This window comes from Abramis brama (assembly GCF_963993115.1).
Source record: "Abramis brama genome assembly, chromosome: 7".
In the NCBI taxonomy this organism is placed as follows: domain Eukaryota; kingdom Metazoa; phylum Chordata; class Actinopteri; order Cypriniformes; family Leuciscidae; genus Abramis; species Abramis brama.
In genome coordinates, this window is record NC_139969.1 from 15,943,059 (window position 1) to 15,966,330 (window position 23,272).

Below are 23,272 nucleotides of genomic sequence, written 5' to 3' on the forward strand. Positions count from 1 at the left end.
TGCTTTTATTTGCATTATATTCCAATTGTTTGCATAATATTAAATTTGCAACCTGGACAGAAAGCTACACAAAACATTTTTAATTGTTTTAAAAAAAGTTTACCAAAATCTATTGAACATCCATTCAGGGCAACAGTTTGGGCACATAAGAGGACTTATTTGTCTTTGTAGGTGAATATGCTCACTGCTGCATGTTCATGACAGAGACACTTTGACAGAGGCCTCAGAACAAGAGAGGGCTTGTGCAGCTGAAGCCACCTCGCACACATTGTTTCAGGTGTTCTTTGGCAAAGCCTTATGGAAAAGGTTATGTGAGGAATAATAACTTGGTGGAGGATATGCACTTATCGGACATGCATTCTTCCCTAATATGAACTTATCAGGGATGTATTAAACCTCCCAAGATGCTACGTTTCTGGTTATCAGATCACATGAGGAACATCCGGCTGCCATTCAGCGCTGATGTGTCTGCTGGACAGGCGCACTGAGGCCGTGAGGCAGCAGGTGTAAATTATTCCCTTTGGCCTCGACCTTGTTCCCTTTCCAGATTCTCTGCCCGCCCCATTCCAGTTCCTCTGTGCTCTGTAATCCAGCACTCCCAGGCAGGAATGTAGGGAATGTGGGCTGTGTAATGGAAATCTGCTCCACATTTCAAACAGATTAAGGTGAAAAGACATGCAATGGAGCACCAGGAGATGTTTCACACTTACTTTACAATGCTCTGATCCCGTATATGGGCTTCTTCTGCATGTCCTTCATCTTAAAAGCTTAGTGTCATAGTTCACAGATTCCACAGAGAGGAAATAAAGAGGTAATACTTTCGCTGTTGTACCTATAGTTCAGATAATTGCACAGCAAATTCCTTTTGGTCCTTTTATACATACACAATTGAACAAAATGGTTTAAAACAAGGAAGTTTTGTGCCATTTTTGACCTGTGTGAGTTCAGAAAAACTTGTTCCCACAGAGAGTGAATTTTCCCTGCAAAAAGATTTTAAAAAGAAACTACATCCCAAACCAACCCATTTCTCTCAAAGTGCAAAACTCAGACTGCAACGATCTAATCTTTCAGAGCGTTGGTTCATTTCTTTTGTTTGCACACTGAAAAAAACTCATATCATCTTTCAGGTCACATGTGCAGCATTACAGATGGAGCTGTTGACATCCTTGGTCTGAGTACAAGGCAGATATGTGAATGTCTCATTAAACTATATATTGACATTTATATTGGAGAGTGAAGCAACACAAAGAACCACGTCCAGAACAGCTGGAGATGCTGATTTAAACTTACGTTCAGAGAGCAGATGTTGAAACTAAAAAACGTACCTTCCTCCCACAGCAAAGTCTGAGATAGCGTAGTAGTAGGATTTGAGAACTTTGGGATCGTTGAAAACTTCATCTCCGAAAGTGTTTAATCTGTTCAGGCTCACTCTGATGTCTGTGGCAGTCACCCAATCCTGACAGAGAGAAAAGAACAGTTGTTACAAATTAGGCATTATTTAAAAAAAAAAAATAATACCCATGGGAAACCAAAAGCAAGAATGTAGATAGAGAATGTCATGGATGAGTCAGATGAACATGTAACGATTTTGTTTCCACTTTTTCTGGAACAGATATTGGACAGATTTTAGCAGGGAAGGATTCTTCCCATCTGTTCGGTGTGCAGATGTTTAAAGAAAATAAATCCTCAGGCCTCTAATGTAAACCAAACCTGCTGGAGTCACGTTGAGGCACTGTAATGTATGCAGAAAGGCTTCATGAGAAGAGAAAAACACCAGTGTGACGTTTAGCATGTAAATGCAGTTGAACTTTGCCTGCTTTGGCCACATGTTGGGAGTGCCAATCTCAGAAACCAGAGAAAACATGACTCAGACCAAGATATTAGTCCTTTCCTGAAAGATTTGCAAGCATTACCTCCAGCTTTGCTATAAACCGTGCGAGTTATTATTTTACAAGTGGGTTGACAGAATAGCACAGTGGTTTAAAGTGGAGCCAGACAACTCTGTTTACAATGCTCATCTTCAGTCCACTGCTGGAACTGAGGAGGAAACGTCCTTATGTCATTCTGAAAGCTTATCCAGATATATTTTTTTATCTTAGACATTGTAAACAGTCTGTGTGGTGTGGTCACAATTATGTATTTGGGACTACTGATATTAGCTTCTTGTATTTTAGATGTACAATAAGCAGAATTGCAACAAAAAGAAAAAAGCAGAGATGAGGATAGAAAGCAAAGCAGGAAGCTTGCGGTGTCCGAAGCAATACGCAACCCAAAGCAACGGGTTATGGCAAAGACATCTATAGTCATAAGATAGTCTGACGGGAGATTCAAATAAACAGTAAATAAATGACTTTCAACTGACACATTAAATGTGCTAAACACAAGCTCGAATGTGTGTGTGATGCGCCAGAACAAACTCATTGGTTCTCTGGCTTAATGCACGCACAATTGAGCTTCATTTCCTTTTAATGGAGGTTGGCAAACCCACTTGAAGGCGCATTCCGCCAAGGCGCCAACTACTTGGAAACATATAAAACATAAAAAGTAACACCTAATTATCAACTAATGGTAATAATGACAGATGATGAGTGAAGAAACTTGTTGTTGATCATTTCCAAAAGTCCACTAACAAACCTTCACTCATCACACGCTTCTATATTGGAGCAGGCATGACAGTCACATAAACCCTCAGAAACAGATCCATTCCTATAAAAAGAGTTCGGGGCTTTGATATTAATAGTTTTACGCCACATGAGATGTCTGATATGGAAGCATCTGGCGACAGGGCTAAAATTGTACATTTGGTTAACATTACATTTGAAAAACAATACAAAAAAAATGTAATTACAACACATGACCACACAAAGCACTTATTTGGTGATACATAATTATATTTTGACAACCATTTAAGTGAAATCATGCAAATACTAATCAAGTAGACAATGATGCATACTCATTACACTAAAGAAGAGCTCCCAAAATAAAATCACAACTAGAAACATTCTGACCTCAGGCGCCATCCTACAAGAATATACTATCTATTTTAGATTCTCTTTTGTGAAGTAGAAACTATGCGGACTGACTTGGATGTTCAACATATGAAAGTGGTGAAATGAAACTGATAAAAATGTTTCAAAAAGACACAAATCAACCCAAATCAGATCCCAGTGTTCCAGCTCTTGCATGTACACACCAACACAGGCACATGTACTTTTCCAGCTGTGTCTGTGTGCTGCCAAGCACAAGCAGAACGGGGTGGGAAATCTGGGGGCGTCACTAGTAACATGTTGCAACTGCTGGCTGTGCTGAGCGAGCGGGAGGCGACGTACCACCTGGACATCGCACCACGGGTCTCACGAACACACACCAACCAGACTGCCTGCCAGCTTCCATACATGAACTCAGCCATACATTATCTGCTGTCCACCCAATCCTGCTCATATCTCACACAGTTAACCTCTTCTCACTTCCCCCTAACCACGGCAGCATCTTGTTTTTCCCTGCATGACAACGAATTCCATAGTCAGCACATGGAAGGACCGACTCAGCTCTGAACGTCTGTCTCTTATTCAGCTAATTAGTCTGAAAAATGTTTTTTGTGTGGTTGTGGTCTATGGCAGTATATCAAGTTCTGGTGAACTGAAAAATGTAACAGTACAGTAGTATTTCTGCCTAACAGTATTTCTGTGGCGTGCAACGGACTGAAACATGTTGAAAACACACCGTAAACCTATTTAACAATAAAATGGATGATTTAATGAAACAACACAAAATAATGGTGGAAACTACTCAGCCACTGAAAATTGATTATTATATTTATTTATATTATTATTAAATGTAATTTATTAAGCAAGGATGCATTGAATTTTTCACAATATTCAATAATACTACTGTTTTTTCTGCATTTTTTTTATCAAATAAATAGTCTTAAGCATAACAGACTTCTTAAAAAAAAAAAAAAAGTAAAATCATGCATTAAATTAATAAATTGTTGACAAAATAATCACGATTTGAACCTAAATGTGATCAACCTTCTAAAATATACTCAATGTGGCAAGCCTTCTACTATTTTACTATTACTTTATATTTTTACTATTACTTGGTACAACTTATTTTCCAGAAAATATGGTAAATGGAAAGTATTATTTTATTGTTATATTTTGCAAATACCAATATCTCTCACACACGCAAGCAGTTCTAAATTACGAGTTGTTTGTTTTAGGCAGCAGAAAGTTGCTCAATCTGAAATCTTGGAAAAGTAACTTGGCTGCAATCACACATGACTGCACAACCGCACATCTGGAAACTGAGATTTCGATTCCCACCAATAACTTTGTTATGTCTGAGACTGCGAATGATGTGATCGCTTTTGACTTCATGAGTGAGTTAGGGCGATCAAAGAGCAGCGAGCGATAAAGGGAGAGATCACAAAATGAGAGATAGAAGACTCTTTTACCTGCAGTACAGGGCTGTTGTCGAAGTTATATGCGCTGGGTCGGCCCTCGAGCGTGGAAAAGGCCACGTTTCCTCCGGTGAGGGGTGAGATGTCGCTGAACTCATCTGTGCACAGAGCCTGCTGCTCGTCCTCACTCGTGCCGATAAAGCCGCGGTTGGTCTTGCTGTAAGTCTTCTCGCAGGAGCCGCTGTAGTACTGGTAGGGAACCCAGGGCCCGTCCTCACTGGTGCGCTTGTAGATGGCAAAGCTCTCAGGACGGCTGGTGTGGAACTTCAGACGCACGTAGGTGATGTCGAAAGCCTTGCCTGGAAGAAGAGAGAAGGCAATATGAGGCAATGAATACTTCATTCTTTTTGTTTCATAAAACACTAAATGTAACACCATAAAGCAATGAAACTGAAATGGATGGACTTTCTAACTGAGTAGAAAGTCCTGATATTCAAATGGAAAATCCAACCAATTTAAAATAGCTGGGGTGCAGAATCAGCATGCATTGCATGGTAAAGTCACAGATAAACATATGTTGCGTATCCTCAGCGTATCTTATCATATATTTAGGTAAACATAGAAGAGGAGATCTGTGAGACATGTTCTATAATGTACAGAGAATGCAAGGCAGATTTCACACAGATAGGCTGGCAGAAGTGTCCTCAAGCTAAAGGTAGAACGGGGTTCAGATAAAGCTGGAAGATGACTGGATGGATACCATTCGCTCCCTTTACTAAACAATCTGTGCTTTAGTACGGCCCACAAAAAGATAGAGCTGGATTCAAGGACTGGATAAGACACTAAATCAGCACTGCAGGTGTCAAACATACACACATCTCTGAAAGATTGCACAGAAAAATGGATCAAGGTTAAGCAGACAAGCCTGATATTGCACACAGCTGGCATAATGCCATGCAAACATAACCTTGTTCCACTGAAAATACCTCAGCGCTCCTTCCTGTCTGATAAGATCTGCAAATCCTTATCCTCAAATTTCTCTTTTTCTGCTAATTTTTTCCCCCTCTAACTGCTGCAAGAATCATGGTCATAAGCACTTTAGCAACTGAGAGGGACACCCTCGTTTTCAAATGATTGTGTTTACACATATTTGTTGTTGCATTATTAATTCAAAAATACAATAGAATTTAAATTTTATACATACAATGACTTGAACACACAAATTATATGATGAGCATGTTTTCAGTTTCTGAATAAAAATTTATTTTGATATTTTTTTGGCTAGTTTAGGTTGTCAGATGGTGTAACTCCCCAAAAATGTAATAATTTATAATATAAAAAAATACTTTAACCTTGAAAAGTTCAAATATTTTGAAGAAAATAAAAGACACACACATTCAAAATGTAAAGAAAAAATTATGGCTACAGCACATACACTAACGCTCAGCAAGACTATTTTTTTATGTTGTGAAATATTATTGGAATTTAAAATAACAGTTTTCCATTTGACACATTTTTAGCTTATTTTAAATAATAAATAGCAGTATTTTCAGCATCATTACTCCAGTCTTCAGTGTCACATGATCCTTCAGAAATCTGATATGCTAATATGCTGATTTGGTGCTCATTAATTGTAAACTTCGTGTGAAAATGGCATAATATATATATATATATTTTTAAACCATATGAATACAAAGAGTACATTTATAAAACATTGGTACGTGTGTTTAAACTAGTCTTCCTTTTCAAGGTTTTTCACTTTTCTTTTTTGTGGACAATCATCTCTGCCATGATTGATATCATTTCATCGTCAACTAGCCTAGCTTTTTTCCACTCTTTAACACATAACATGCAATCAAACCTTGTCTCGTAAAATGACAAGACAAGAGCATAATCACATGCTTTTTTTTTTTACAAGAAGCTTAGTTTTTTGTGCTAGTCTGGATTTCAGCAGCTTTGCGAGGTCCTCCAGCAATTATATAGAGCGTGTAAAAACATATTTTTGCATGTCTGAGCAAGCTATGGGTGTTTGGGAGAGACTGTAACCAAGGGCCAATGGAAATGGCATGGAGAGACATCATTTATTTAGTGCGAAGAAAATGACACCATCTTTCAAGCAGGGCCATGGGGGGGACCAATGTTTGCTTTAGCAAAGAATTTGCTCTCCAAACAAATCCGCAAAAACTAGGGACAACTGTGTGTTAAGTAAATAGACTGAGAGATTGCATCAAAAAGTTGAACTACAGCTAAAGCAGGGACTGGTTTGAAGCAATGACAAAAAGACTCATTCCTTGCAGCAGTCTCTGAGGGCATTTTGGCTGTTAACATGAAAATGAACTTGCTGACTTTTAGGAGCCTCCTGCACACAAGGTCAAAGTTCGACAGAAGTGGGAGAGATTTTTACAATAGGGTGTGGGTTTTCCGCTTTTTCGTTAGTGAATGAGCTGAAAATGCCAACGTAGCTCTTAAAAAGAAAAAGCTTACAATGACTCAAAGGTGAATCAATGAATAGCTAGCTATCATCCAAAAATTACACAAAAAAGTAGGCTACGAAAAAACAAAAACAAAAAAAACCCTCAAGAGAACTACGTAAGCTTACGTAAGCTATTGTGTGGTGTCAGAAGACCATTTTTGAGCAGCTATTTTCTCAATGGACATGGATAGTGACTACCTCATCACATTCTGCTACACAATTTCTTTCAAGTTCCACAGAAACAAAACTTAGTTTTTTCCCCCTGTGGAACTCAAATTCATGACGTTCAATTTTGAGTGAACTTACACTTGCAAGAAGCACAGATACAAAAAGAAACAGTGCTTAAAGGTTCACTCTAAAATGAAAATTCTGTCATCATTTAATCACCCTCATGTTGATCCAACCCTGCATGACTTCTGCAGAATATTTAGAAAAATATCTCTGTGTTTTTGTCCATACAATTGTTTTGGACCCCATTGACTTTCATTGTATGGGCACAAACCGCTAAAACATTCTTCAAAACATCTTCGTTTGTGTTCTACATAAGAAATAAAGTCAAATTGGTTTGGATGAAGGTGAGTAAATAACAGAATAACATTTTTTAGATAAATTGTCCCTTTAAGAGTGACCAGAAACAACAAAAGAAGAAAAGAAAAAAGAAAGAAAAAAAAAAACAGTGCTGGAATCACTGCACAAGCTCTTGCAAAAGAGTGAAAATGATGACGGTCATTATCATGAAATAAGCAATATTCCCATGCATGCACAAATTCAGACACCACAACAGTGAGTCAAAAGAATTTCAGCAACAGTTTTATCCAATAGTTGTAAATATTTCTTATGGGCCTTTCAAATTCTACTCTATTTTTGGCAATCGGATGACTCACTCACAATCCTTATCCAGATGTTTTCAAGCAGAATTTTACTTTATTTGTCTCTTGATCATACTGTAATTCATTGGAGTTCAGGTGCACTGAAATAAAGGCTGGGAACAACTGTGGTAGTACAGAACATTGTGACCAATCAAGTCCTGCTTTGAACCCAGGAACAATCCAAGGCGTCCACATTTGACACAGCTACGCCATGGATCCGACAACAGCAGGATAACTTTTAAAACCTAATACCCAAACAAAGCAATGCTTTAAAGCGTTCGCACGCAAGTCGTGCATGTACTTCACAGACTGGTCTGGCACTGAGGCGAACAGTGCCATCATTGATGTCTCACCTCTGAAGTCTCCCCGGCATCCTCGCAAACAAGACAAACCAAATCTGTTGGCAAAGCAGTGAAGAATCGAGCCGGCTGAGAGGGAATCAAGCTGGCTGAGAGGGAAACAAAAAAGCCCCTTCACGTAGCCAACGCACTTCAGAAAGACAGACAAAGCACACTTGAGCACTGACTCATAGTGCTCACTGGAGCACTGATGGAGCTCAAAGGCACGACTGAAGCAAGGGTGCACATGAAGAGGAAAGGGTCAGGCCCTGTGGGGGACGTCGCGCTGGACTGTCTTTGAACTTATACTTGATGACATCTCATCTTTGTCGCAAAACCTTTTGAGACTGAGAGGGTGTGATTTCAGGGTCTGCATACTGAGAGAATTAAGGTGGAGGCCTGTTTCCAACATCTGCAAACAATGTGCCAGAAAGATAATAATAGTAATAAAATTTAAAAAAAGGTGGTACACAGCAGTTTTATCAGAGCAAAGAAAAAAGTCCTAATAAGACATATGCAGACACTCTAGACAGGATAAAAAAATGGGAACCTGATGTTCTCGTGATCTCAAAAATATTGCACATCCTATGGGCAATTAATCATTTCCTTTGGGTCAACAAAGCAGACATTACACAGACCTAAACCATCATCGGATGCAGCTGTGGGGGAAGTAGCCACAGGTGTCTCCTAAAGCTGAGAAAAATCACAGTGATGAGCAGAAGGAGTCTCTTTCTCAGAGTGTGCATATGAACAACATACTAGAACATATGAAACATACAAAATATATTAGACTATATTTCAGAATATCAGAGATTTGTGGAGGTAAACTTAATTTAGTCTTTTTATTGTTTACTGTTATTGTGTGATTGCTGGTTTTATTTTATAATCCTCATGGGAAAAGTCACTTTCTCTGCTCATGAACTAACACTGGTGTGTGAAGTCAACTGATGTATTGAGGTTTACACCAGGAGTTAAAGCTTTTCACAAACTCTAATTAGGCTCATATGGAGGCAAATTGAAGGGCTCTTTTATCCCACCATTAATGGGAAATTCCTCTACTTAATCACTTATTACTGCTGCCACTGAATGCAGATATGAAGTAGACTTAAATCCAGAATGGGGTCCAAAAGTCTGTGACCCCTAGTGAACAAGGTTAAAAAATTATTATTTTTTTAAATGCAATAAAACACCTTTATAATGTGTAAAATGCAAGAAGTCCATGAAGAATGTTATGCATTTTGTGGCACAAGCATGACGCCGACACCACATGGTTTTACCCAGTCCTTCAAGTTCAAGACCGCCCTGAGCAGAAGAACAAGAGGAATTCCACCATTCAATCCAGAACAATCAGGGTATTGATGATAAAAACTGTGTGGCTCCCCATTGTGAGACTGAATAGATATAGGACGGATATAACAAAAAAAAACATAATAATCTGTGGCGCTCAGATCAAACTGTCTGTATCCACCATCAAGATCTCTGGAAATGTCAAGCACAGCTTTATCAGTTACCAGACAGGGACCTTCCACTTCACTTCCTGTCTTTCACAATCTGTTCTCACTCACACAGACACATGTATGCAGTCATATATTCAGCAAATATTAAAACAATTCTTCCTTACAAAGTGTCCTAACCAGCTGTATAAAACCAGCTTTCTGTAGCCAAGCCCACTGCAAAATTGCATTGGTCTACTCTAAAATCATTCTCCACAACTACAAAATATCAAATAACTTCTGATTTTGTGCTTAGCATGGATAACTTGTCACATTGGGCCGAGTTAGAACCCTTTATCAGAGGGACAACACGCTTGAGGCGACCTTGGTTTATGTGCCTTGCTCAAGGTCACAATATCTCTGGTTATCAGCCTTGGGTATTGAGCCTTTACTGTAAACAGACTCATTAAGACGCAATTTCTCTCAGTCTCATACCTTTAACCAAAACTGAGACTGTGTGACAACTTAGGACAGAAGTCGTTGAGGTGGGAGGATGGCGAGAACATGCTGAACTGACTGGAATGTGCTTCCGCACATAGTGACGCCAGTGTGGGGGGTCAAGCAGACCGAAAGAGAGATTGAAAAGAGAGAGGGAACACATGCAAAAGCAAGGGGACAACACCGACTAAGAGAAAGAGGTAAAACACAGAAGATAACATCAAGAACCATGGGGGAGAGACATGTTTGATGAAACTTGTCACTAACTCAAAGAATGCAAGACAGACATGTTTAAATGAGAGAATAATCTTGGTTGAGCAAAAACTGCAAACAAATGTCAAATAAAAATACATTAAGCTGCATTAAAGGGATCATAGCATGAGGAATTTTCCATGATCTTTTGTGATAAAAGAGGTTATTGTACTATTCAAAAAAACATTGTATGTTTCAGAACTCAAAATGTCATCTTCTGCTTCTGTTATCAAAAGATCATTAAAAAGTTAATTAAGGTTTGGAGAGAAAAACACTTTGCCAATTTTATAAAAGGGGAAGGGTGAAGGATGTATGCCATTAAATTTAAGGCATGTCCTCTGAAGGAGGCGAGGAAGTTTGTGAAATGCCACTGTGCGGTTTTAGTGTGGCTTAACTGGTCATTATGAAAGATGAGAGAAGGGCTCAGGCAACACGCCGAGGCTTGTGTGCCAACCATAAAAACTCTTCTATTCTATTCAGTAAGATTTTTTTGAAAGAAACGGCAAGGATGCATTAAGTTGATCAAAAGAGGTTAAAAAAAGTTTGCCCTATGTTCTGTCCTTCTAAATATTTGTAAGTCCAAGCTGAATCACTTTCTTCATGTTTTAGACCTATCATAGCTTGAATTTTAAACCAGCACCACAGACAGATGTGCGCATTGTGCTTGCGGCGCCATATATCAATATTTCAGAATGAGTCCAACACTGAAAACTGAGTGAAGAAAAGCAGCAGCTGTCTAAAGACACTGCAATGAATCCACTTCAAACCAAGCATGAGAGGACACGGTGACCGTAATGGGGGAACGATGGAGCCTTGAGACGGAAACACATCAGCCATGAGAGAGACTCAATTCAGGAACTGAGAGTAAAGAAAATAACAAATCAGTCCGGAGATACTCTACATCCTTGAGTTTTCACTCCCACTAGAGTTCTCAATGGCCGCTTACCAGTTCCTCCCTTAAACACGGTGGCCAGACTCTGATTAGGGTAAGTGAAAAGAAAACACAAAAACTAAAACAAATGTCTTTGTTGGGAATGCCTGTCTAATGAAGAAGAGGGGCTGGTTCTCAAAAAAAACTTGTGCATGCTTGCTTGGCAAGGCGGAGAGCAAAAGATTTAGCCTTTAAAAGTGTCAAACGCATTTATTTGTGAGCTGAAGGTAAATCCAAGTTTTATGGGGGAAATGACTAAACTGAAAAGACCTTTGAAATGGAGAGGCCGTCCACTAGTCTTCTTTCAAAAGGAGGCGCTGCCAAGAGGCCCGGCTCAGAAAATCACATCACAATAACATGGTCAGTCTTGTTGGTATGCAACTGTCACATGGCCCCAATTAAATCCTCTTAAAACAAACACCAAATAACCACCAATTACAAATGAAACACTAATGCACAGGTCTCATTGTGTGGAGGAGTTCTGCCCATTCACAAGTTTCAAAGGTGAGATCCAGATCTTTGCAATCAGGGATTCCATTCATTACTGACATTCCGGGGTTTGGGAGAGAAAAAAAAAGGTGGAGCGCTTTGCCAAAGGCCATGCTATGAATTCACACCTTCCAGCTAACCTTCAAGCCCTAATGGAGATTTTTGAGGTGATAAAGACCTACGACAATTGAGCTACAGCTCTGTTAAAACAAAAGAAAGATGGATCCATTCAACAAGGCAGCAAATGGAGTCTCGGGCCCCAGGCTGACTGTCTCGCAGGGGACGACAGTAATTCACAAAGCTGTTTACAGGACGGGGTAAAGCTCTGAATAAGTGGCTGCATTATCTAAACAACTCTGAAAGCTTTACTGTTGTGGGTTTACTGCTGTGTGAATGTTTTAATCATGGCTAAATTGATTATAAGCCATTCTAAAATGTCATGTGGTGGACTGAGATTTCTCAGAGATAAATTTATGGTGCGGAAAACCATTTGCTCTGTTTGGCGTTCCCCGTGAGAACAAGGAGTTGGATTGGAGCTACACCCTGTATGTCCAGACCTGCCTCTCTTGGCATGGCTGACGGGAGGCGTTGGTCAGTTCACAACAGTCCTCTGTCATTTCTCAATAGTTGACCTTTGCACATCATTCATCTAAAAAATGAGAAATATTTGATAAAAAAACAAAAAAACATTTATTATAAATATGAGGGAAGAACAAATATCACTAAACTTGGTTAAAGCATTTATCTGTCAAAGTTATGTGGCAAAAAAAGGCAAACTACAGCTACAGGTAGCTGTAAAAAATGCATATAAAAGAAAACGCTCACAGGACAAAGCATACATTGCAACATAATCAGTTAATACTACTTTGTTCTCTCTTGTTTTTGCACGTGTTCATAATTTCTATGTATTGCAGCCTGGGCAAAAATTATGTTCGCACAATTCGTTAACATAAATAGAACAATTGACTCCAAGCACAACCATCTATTTTCAGTTGCAACTGAAATGTAAAAAAAAGGTGCTCGTGAAAATGACCTAGAAAGAACCTGGATTGTCTGCAAACAAAACAAAATACAAACACTATTTTTAAAAAAAACTATTTAATCATAGCAATGACAATTTCCACCATTTGTACTCGACCATTTCAACTATGACTAACTCAAGGTGTGCCTGTTTGCTCCAGGAGGAAGACGGTCTATGTATGGGGTGAGGTAACTAAGCTTGGACCTCTCTCTGCATTCCTTCAGCACTCTTCCAAACCTCTCGAACACAGCCGGAGGTGCACGAGAGGGAGATGGAGAGAGAGAGAGACCCTCAGGGAACTAGAAGGATTAGGGATTGCTGTATGAGTACATGAGTGGGGGGGGGGCTGTCCGGAGGGAAAGCCTCAGCCCAAAGCTACAGTCCAATTAAACATCCTCTCATGACCTCACTGCATTCTTCCGTGGTGGGATGAACAATGACGGCTTTGACTTTTTAAACATGTGGGCATGACAGTTTTTTCCTGTACATAATTTTTCACCATCTGCCCATCGGCCTGCTGGGAGATACACGTCGAACATCTGTTCCCGTACACACTCCGTATCACTCCGTATCAGCCTGTACAGCGTGACCAGAGAGAATGTTCACAGTACACACTTCTTGAAATTCATTTCACAAAGGTATAAAGAATTATTTATATTATTTGAACAAAGCATACATTTAACCTTAACAAAAAAAGTGGTATTGTTGCACAATCATATGCCTAAAATAAGCACAGTTTGGATTAATCAGATTGACAGAAGAAACAAAATGCTTACTGTGTCGTTCGCCAACTTTTCAATCGTTGCGCCCTACACACAAATCAACCCAAAAGGGAAAAAAAAAATGTTCTGTATTTTTTACAGGCTTTCACGTCTCATTTAACAGCTTTCTGAAGTACACACAACAGATATCTGAACCGATAAATTGTTTGACCTCTAGTGGGATCTTTAATCTAATCTTGTTAAATATCTGTTTTGTTTTGATAACTTTAACACGTGTCGATCTAACATTTATTGCTCAATCTTCTAATGAACCTTTGAGTAACTTCCAAGGCTTTAGAAAGGCCACTGCACATTAGTCATGTAAAAACATGGCTTCCCAGCAACAGTCAAGCTCAATTTAACCTGTAACCCAAGCAACACAGTTTCTGTTACTGATGCAAAATAGTTCCTACGACAGCTCATCTGGACAAAAACAGGGAGAGAACAAGATTGTGAGGAAGGAATAAAGAGAATTTACATTGAAACCAATCTACACTCAGAACTGGAACTGACCATTTTACACTATTGATTTTACAGCGGGTAGGTGGAGTGAAGGAGGGTGGCATGCATTGCATTACAATAGAGGAATCCGAGGAATGCAGTAGAATACATAGAGACGAGCAGAGAGCCCTTTACTAAACAAATCAGAGAGCATTGAATTTGATAAGGTAAAGAAGAAAAAAAAATCAGTACCTGTCTGCATACTGGACAAGTGAATTTGGTGCAGTCACACTACACTTTGACAACAAATTGACCAAGCCAGAACTTTACAACTCAGTTGATAACTAACCTCTTTGCATGATCTTGCTTTTATTTCATTTCCATGGGGTACAAATAGACATGAATGGAGCACAAAGCGCGTGTCCACACCTTCAATCCTTATTGCTGGTAGATAGCTGATATTTGAAATGTTTTAAATTATTGACATTGGCTGATAAGTTTTTCTGTTTGGCTGATAAGTGTAATAAGTAAGCAGGACTTTTATTTTGACAGTGCTGAGAACACAGTGCCTGAGTCCAGATGCACAGAAGATATACTTCATTTTATTCATGTTTTTAACTATTTTTTATTTTTGAAAATGCCCTAATAGGGTTACAAAAACAAGAAGTTGCTATCTAAAATATAAATCTGTTTATATTCGATTATTTTTATCAAGATCCGTTTAAAATGTATTACTTGTTCAACGATCTAGTATTATTTTTGTAAATATTATGTCAAATAATAAGCAATTGTTATTATATTTAAACAGTGTATTTGTTATATGTTGGCTACCCTGCTCTCACATTTAAACAAACTATATCTGCATGATTCATGACAGCAGGTAACCTATTTTTTATTGTTTCAAGAAAAAAAAAAAAAAGTACTGTAAAAGGTGACAGTTTACACTAATTCTTATTATATACGCTGAGAATGCAACTTGTGAAATCAAAACTCCACAGCTAGAAATGCTAACAAATGTCTAAGGCCATAATTATGTTAGGGGTTATATTGCAACTACTGTAAATGCATATTAAATCAGACTAGAATAGACTGAGTAGATTAGTATTATTAATAGTAGATTAGAAAGTAAAATTTCACAACAGACTTCATAAAAGGCATTTTGCATTCCCACGATGACAATATATTTTCCACATGATCCATTCAAGTTTATGGACTTAGGTTACCATGTTAAAGTTAAACCCTCATTAATTCATTCTGAAAAGACCCATTTAGGCTGCCCTGAATTCATTGATCCAACTTCACATAAACTTAAGCACCTATACAGGACCTGCTGTTTGCTTGCTCTTTAGAGAGAAGTCAACAGCGTCACGGTGTTGAGCTCTGGGAGTGCTGAGCTCAGAGGGGAGTGTGAGGGTCCCCTAGGGTGGAGGAGGCAGGAAGAGGGGAGGATGAAAAACAGAAAGGAGGGTGGGAAGTAATGATTGAGTTTAATGCCTGAGGCCCCCTGACTCGTTACGGAGCAGACAGACCATGGGACCACTGGTGTGAAAATCACTTATGGCATGGTGTTGACACGAAAAGCTGTGTTGGTGCTGCTGGTGGACAACAATACCCAAACATCTTTTAGGAGGGCATCTTCTAAGGAATGAAAGGTTAAACCAAGAGTCAGACTATAAAATCAATACATCACTACTCAAGACTTTACTTAACATCAAGGGGTTTTGAATAAAACACATAATTTGATTACAATCAAGAGATTTTCACACCAGTTAGAAGTAACTGGCTTCACACTGTTCAAGGCAAACAGGAGAACTGAGGATGGGAAAACAAAATGAGCTTTTGAGTTTTGACAGCGATGGCCACCTAGGATCACATGGGGCTACAAATGTGTGTTTTATTGTGGGAAACCAGGGCAAACACATAGTAAAACAGGGTCAATAGGCCCACCCTGACTGCACACCCTACAAGTCAAAAGGCACAAACAACAAACATTTGCAATCCTGCAATAGATCACATCCTATATCCTGTTTTTTGCACATCAATCAATAATGGGTCTTTCATACCCCTTTTCCACCGACACGGTTCCAGTGCGTGTTCCCGGCCTTTGTCCGTTCTCAAACCGTTCTGTGCATTTCCACTGCAGAAAAGGGGGTTCCGGGCCGGAAAGATCGGTTCAACTCCGACCCTAAAAACTTGCTTTCTCGTTGAGCAATGTAATAATGTTAAACTACACTGCTCTTTATATCTAAATATATAAAACTATGCGAGAGTGAGAGAGAGAGAGAGAGAGAACGTGAGAGAGAGGAAAATCAAAGGTTTCAGTTTATATCCGAAAAAGGACAAAAGGTTAAAATGTAAAAATCATTTTAACTGAAAAAAATATATATTTTAAACTAATTTCTGTGTTTTTTAATGATGATATTTGTAAGAAATTGGATGAAAAAGACATACTATGATGATGAACCATTTTAATTAAAACAGTCTATGACAATATGAATAAATAAGTCCAAGATAAGACAATGGTTTAAGACGTAATTTTGCACCAACAATGCAATTACATTTGCAATAAAAATGAAGAAGGTGAAGATGAACTCAATTTTTTTACTTTATTATAGTTTGTTAGTTATTTCATATTACTGCCAGCTAAAGTATTTCTGTTGGAAAATATCATGCACTATTAAAAAGTAAAATTAACTGAAATTAATTACATGACAAAATATGAAAATTTAAAAGGGCATATTCAACAAAAGTTAATAGTGAAGTCACCTTTATTTATACAAACATTCAACTTTATTCAGTGATGCAAACAGAGTTCAATTCTGCTGTAAACCAGCTCTAAAAAGAAAATAGTGCCATTGTTCAGCTAAGGTCAGTTGAGTGTTGATTCAGTTCCGTTCAATAACTGTATAAAGATCATCATATATTAAATGATTTCTATTCAACTATAAAGCAGCTCTATAGAAAACGGTGGTGTCATCGTCCAGCTGTGTCAGTAAAGTCAAATCAATTATATTGCATGCTACAACTATAGCTACAATAAAAATGTGTATAAATGTATTATCGTTACACTCATCAGATTAGAAAAACTAATGTTTGGGAAATGCCGACTTTACTTACAAGCATTGCTTTAATTCGAATTTAACCATTAATCATTGCAGAGTATTAAGTGAAATCAAAGATGTGGTTTACTTTGAATATTACTGCATGAAACCAAAAGCTGTCATCACCGGTTCAAGGGGAAGCTTTAAGGCAAAGCTTCAAGGCACTGATGCGTATTAAACCACACTGCAGTGCAGATGCACGCACAGTGACACTAGCCAAACATCACAGCCTCCCGCGAACCACATCAGACAGCGTTCATAGACAAGACTTTGTGGTTGACTAGTCATAACAATGGGATTTTCTTGTGCTGTAACTCCACACATGGTGGTAGCTTATTGAGTTCTAGACAGCCGGAGATGATGAGCACTAACTAGTCTGGTCTTGTTCAGTCTAGTGTTAAAAATAGTAAAAGTAAGCATGCCAGTCAGATTGTGAACTCATGAAACGCAATTAAAAGGTCACCAGCAAATCATAGAATACAAACTTCAAGGAGTCATGACATGAGAAATCAAATTTGCCATGATCTTTTTCTGCATTTATATTTGGTGTCAAAAAATCAGTTACTGTCTTTTTCAGTGTAAAGATATTGAATTTTAAAACTTTGTTTCCATGACAATGTACAACCCTAAAACCAACGTAAAGGTAAACGTAAAGAGAAGACAACGTAAAGACCACACAGCTTAATTTTTTTTTATTTATACAATAATGAAGTTCACACTTATGCTTTCAAATCCTCAAAAAAAAATTGGCCCCATTTATTTATTTGCAAGCGCCACATCATAACCTTGATCTTTTTTTAAGTAGAGAATGAAATAAATTGTTGTTGTAATCAACAATAGCATCATGCAACAAATACTTTTGATTGAGCTTAACTTGTATTGAATATTCATTTAATAGAAAAGGACGACGTGAAGGTTAAATAAGGAAACGCCTCTTCTCATTCTTTCAGGTCTGCACATGCATACAGAAGAGTTAATGATAAACACCGATAACTTTACATTGACAAAACTATTCCACAGGATGCCTTGGCTCAACACTCACTTCGCCATTCATTAACTTCAGGGCTTTAAGGCATGCAACAGCCTCGTTTCAAGCCAACAAAAATCTCAAACCTTTCTAGGGGAGTTGAACTTAGGAAATGGGAGGAGGCTGTTTTAACCTATTCAAGATAATGCACGGAAAAAGCGGACACTGTTAAACTTCGGTCTGAGGTTGCATGTTTAAACACGGATGCAGGACATGCAACAGCTGCATAAACAATTACTGAAGAGCTGCCAAGCTCCTCGTTCGACCCTCCTCCTCAAATAACCATCCCTGTGCTGGGGTATACGTGATATTTTAAGGACTTTCTCAAGCAATGAAGTGAAGGGTCAAAGAAATAACAATCCATGATATTATTTACTACATCCTTTATTTAAACTTCCGACTTCTCTGGGTTACAACATCATCGGGGTCAATCAGCCAACTGAATGAAATATGATTGAAATATTTCGGCCGTTTATTAAACAACTGTGCCTGATGGGCGTCGAGGGCCTTTTTTCCACTCAAGATCTCAGTTTTTGATTTAGCAGTCCAGTTAGTTCTTGATGAGACTAAATGCTCTGTTTTTTGGGTTCCCACACTTTCTGACTAATACATTTCCATGATGCTCTTATTACTTTGTAGTCGTTTATGATGGCTAGATAAGGAATTTTAATAATTGTTTTTTGTGTGATCTCTATAAAACAATGTCTAGATGAAAAAAGCATGACAAAATAATAAGGGTAATATATAATATTATATATATCCTAATTATGTAACTAAAAAAAATTGGATTGACTATAGAAATTTCAAACAAATAAAAAAATAAAGCTGTTCCATGTGTAATTATTACTGAACTTTGTAAAAAAAAAAAAAAAAAGACTGATCATTGCAATCATGGAGTTTTTAGGTACTCACGTCCATCACAGTTAAACAAGCAAGAGCACAGTGATGAACAAGTATTCTGCGGCAAAACGAATTTTCAAAACAAACATCCTGTTTGCGTGATTAAAGCTCAAGGTCATATGCAACAAAAGTATGTCTGTTGAATGGAACTTATCGAGAGCAGCTGCGGTAAAGGACTTCAGTGTAGAGTTTCAGTCTCCTGTGTGTAAAACACTCTGCGTGTCGGACACATTCCCCCTAAATTATTAGTTTATGGCTTCAACTTTTTCCTCTCTGCCTCTACATCTACATCTACATCTACCATACGAGGATCATTCCTTATACAAAACAGAGTCAAATTAAACTGCAAGCATCTACATGCCTACGCAATGCATCTCTTTCCATCTTGCCACATTCACACACACATAAACACACACAGACTGTGCCTATAATTAGGAGAAAGGTCTCCCTGAGGCATTTAATAATTTCCTGTGCAACACAAATCAGACAAAGAGGAAGACACACACACACAACACCCCCCCCACAAACAGTCCAGAGCACTTCCTTCAACGGTGCCTCCGGAGGTCAGGAGCCTAAACCGCTCATTCAGTCCCTTTCCCACAGCCCAGGGTTCGGCTATGGCTGGGATTGTGGTTTTATCAGGTCAGGGTTTACGGATGAGGAGGAATGAGATTATAAACCGATTAGGCTACTTTTTTTCTGATTATGGTAATGTGCAAAAACCCAGTACTATTGCTTTGAAAAATCTCATGGCAAATTGGATATAAGTATAGGAGATACATTTCATTCAAAACAACACTGGACCCCATTTACTTTCAATGGTCATGCAAACAAACAAACACACACACAAACAAAGAAACATTTTTCAAAATATCTTCTTTTGTGTACCACAAAAAAAAAAAAAGTCATATAGGTTTGGAATGAACATGAGGGTAATATTTTTTTTTGGGTGAACTATCCCAATTCTGAACTTTCATTAAAGTGGAAATGTCATTTTGGGGACTGATAGCTAAGGGGTTAAGCAATAAGATCAGACTATCAACATCGAAAGGCTTCAATATATTGCAGCTGACTGCCTGGGTGTGATATTAAAAACACCAGGACCATAACACCATCACTGAGTTCGTTTCCAATAGGTTCAACACTCAGCTGGCAACTTCCTGTCTGTCACCCTCAGCTGTTCCCTTAATAAAGCACAGCGCAGAGACAGCCAGCAGCAGGACCGCTGATAACAGCCACTATAAGAGCAAAAAAGATACAGCACAGAGCCAAAGAGGATAATTGCTCTTTTCAAAGGGTCTTTTCTGAGACTGATAAGAGGAAAGGAGACATCTCACTCTCTCTCTACTTTAACAGACAAAATCACCCATTCGCCTCTCTCATCACACCTGTTGGCTGCATGATTTTGAAGATTTTCCATCAAAGATTTTCTTGGGAGGATAATCGTGATGTTTAGACTGAACCAGCATGTTTAGACAACAGTCAACAGAGGTTTCAGATTTTAACCAATCATATTGTACCATATCATTTTCTCAGACGGCAAATTCAAGGCCAAAATTGTAACATGAGCAACTGGATTTAGACTATGTTTTGTTTAATAACAGACGAGCTTGGCTCATCCATTCTCAAATTTCCAAAAAACTGAATGTGAAAATGTACATTAAAGCTAGGCAATGTTTTTCATAAACACTTTTTGTTATACTAGTTGAAACTCTCTTCACAACATCCTGATTGCAATCAATAATAGAAGTTTTATAAAAAAAAATATTTTAAAAAGTTCATATCTCTTCTGTGGAAGTCTCAGGACCCAAATATTCGTCCAATCATTGCACACGGTCCGAATGCAACGATAGGATGTCGTACCTGACTGTCAACCTATGCATTTCCAATCCATGCCTCCCTGCACGTCATCAGCGCGTTCCATGAGTCTATGCAGAGTTGTAGACAGTCAGTCACAGAGTGCCATAAACAAACAGCCGCCACCGCCTTTTACTGTTTTTCATGAACCAAAACAACAAGCTTATGCAGCGTTTACGCCATATCGTAACCGTTACAAGATGGCAAACCTTGACGTTCTGGTAAGTTAAGTTTCATAATTATTGTAATGGTATGTGCTTTGAGACATGAGGTAGTTTAACGCTAACTATCGTGATGCTTAGCAGACTCTGTTGTACGTGTTCATGCCTTTTGGAGGAGACGTGTCTTTTGAGTTGGTCTGAAGAGAGGGTAGAATCTTATGCTTTCAAATCTAGCTTGCTATTGCTAGCCACTCTGAAATTCCCTACCCTTTGTATGTCAAAATAACATAACTTTGAAACAAAGCTAAAATAAATACAGACAGACAGATAGATAGACAGACAGACACACAGATGCGCTTTCTCCCATTCATTTTTCTATTTTCTCCTCCTCCTCCTCATACTGTCTTTGGCTGTGTGAAGGCTCAAGAGAGTATGCTAGGCATGCTAATGAGCACAAACTTGAAAATGCTGTTTGGTGCCAGGCAGAACGTCAAGCACATGCTATACTAGCAGACTCTCAGGGCAAAAAAAGAATGGAAGTCAGGTTAGATCAGTCTGCCAGGGCTAAATTTGGCCCCCCGAAAACTAACTGAACACAGACTGCTACAAGACAGCTGCTACGGCTAAAACAAGGCTGCAGGAATGCACAGAGAAAGTATCAAGAGATTCAGGTATAGAAAATTGCTAAAAGGCAGGCATATAGTGACAAGATTGGTCGTACTTTCTGTCTCAGTGCATGATTGTGGCACAACATACATGAACAGTAATAACAGCTTTTTCAATCCGCTTCAGCAGACACATTCTTTTTAACTTAGCAATGTCTTGAATTGTAAATGACACCTCTCGGTGTCTGTCTTCTGCAAGAGACTTCCTGTATCGCCAGCAGCAGAAACATACATCTGAACCGAGATATTTTATGGTGACATCTGGGAGACAGTCAACACTGTAATATATTGTTCTCGCTCCTCATATTTTCAATGGACAATGAGGAAAAACCCTTCCAAACTGAATAGAGTAATCACATGGCCAGACATCTAACGGACAGAAGAGAAGAGCTTCAGCAGACCCTGAATGTTAATTACTAAACTTTGACGCTATCATCTGACAGCTACAAGATCCTTAACGCTACCGGTGCCTCGTCTGTGCTCAGCTTATCTGAGTACAAGATACTGACCAAAGGCCAACTGTTTCTCACACCACGACATGTCATGACTTTATTAGGAAAATGTACACTTACATTTTTTTTTTTAAAGAAATTAACACTTTCATTCAAGAAGGATGCATGCAATTGTTAAAAAAATTACCCTAAAAGGCATTTATATGTTATATAAATAAAAATTAATTAAAAATATTAAGCACAACTAGCATTGACAATAATAAGACGTGATTCTAGAGCACCAAATCATCATATTAGAATGATTTCTGAGGGATCATTTGACACTGAAGACTGGAATAATGATGGCTAATAAAATGATGGCTGATATTTACTAAAGTGGGGTTTAAACTGTACATCATAGGAAATCTTGAGATTCATTTAAACCTGGATATAAATGAAGGTTTAGAATTTTGAAAAATGAACAAAGACATTTTGAAATGCACTAATTTTTCAATTCTGTTTTTTCATTCAAATTTGTATGCTAATCAATAAAAAAAAATACCACTAAATAAAAATCGTATTACTTTTTTTCCCCGTATGGATTAAAACTTCAATGGCAGCATTATCAAATGTCTGAATATTGGCAGATGATTATTTGGCCAGAGCATATCTACCATTACTATATAGAAGCTAAAGCAATTTTATTACCATATTAACAATGTATTTCAATATAGACATGAAACAATATTCTGATGGAAAAAGCCTGCATTTCAGGTCTAGCATTACACAGGCTGGTACTGTGTTTCAATATTTGTTTCTGCAGGAACTCACAGCGTTTTATGAGGTCAAGGAGGCATACTGTACAAAGCCTTTAAATCCATCTTGAACTGATGCATGCAATTATGAGAAAGGAGGACTACAGAGAGCTGAACTTCATTTCCACATGACGAGTGATCACTGATATCAACAGTAACAAAATGCCCAACAGGAGCATATGGAAAATCTGGCCTTGGATTCATTTCCTCTTACTTCAATTACAAATAGCCAGGGCTTTGCAAAAGCAATTAAATCCTGCCAATACCATACAATGCCAATACTGCTCTGTGATCTCACTAGTGAAATAAGGAGGGTGTTTTTGGAGTTCAAAGAGGTCAGGAGTCAATAATGGGCCAGTGAAAAAGGGAGTATGGGCGTAGGGGTACAAGCCAAGTGTGTCCTGAGG

General features: G+C 38.3%; 1 protein-coding gene across 1 annotated transcript in view; it reads right to left on the minus strand.

Annotated features, from left to right (window-relative positions):
• Positions 1-23,272, minus strand: part of lamc1 (laminin, gamma 1) — a 57,567-nt gene that overhangs the window by 21,333 nt on the left and 12,962 nt on the right. Inside the window, exons 2-3 of the mRNA XM_084119311.1 lie at positions 4,457-4,761; positions 1,326-1,456 (exon numbers count right to left, since the gene is read on the minus strand). Coding sequence (XP_083975437.1) covers positions 1,326-1,456; positions 4,457-4,761 — 436 coding nt within the window. The remainder of the gene's footprint in view (positions 1-1,325; positions 1,457-4,456; positions 4,762-23,272) is intronic.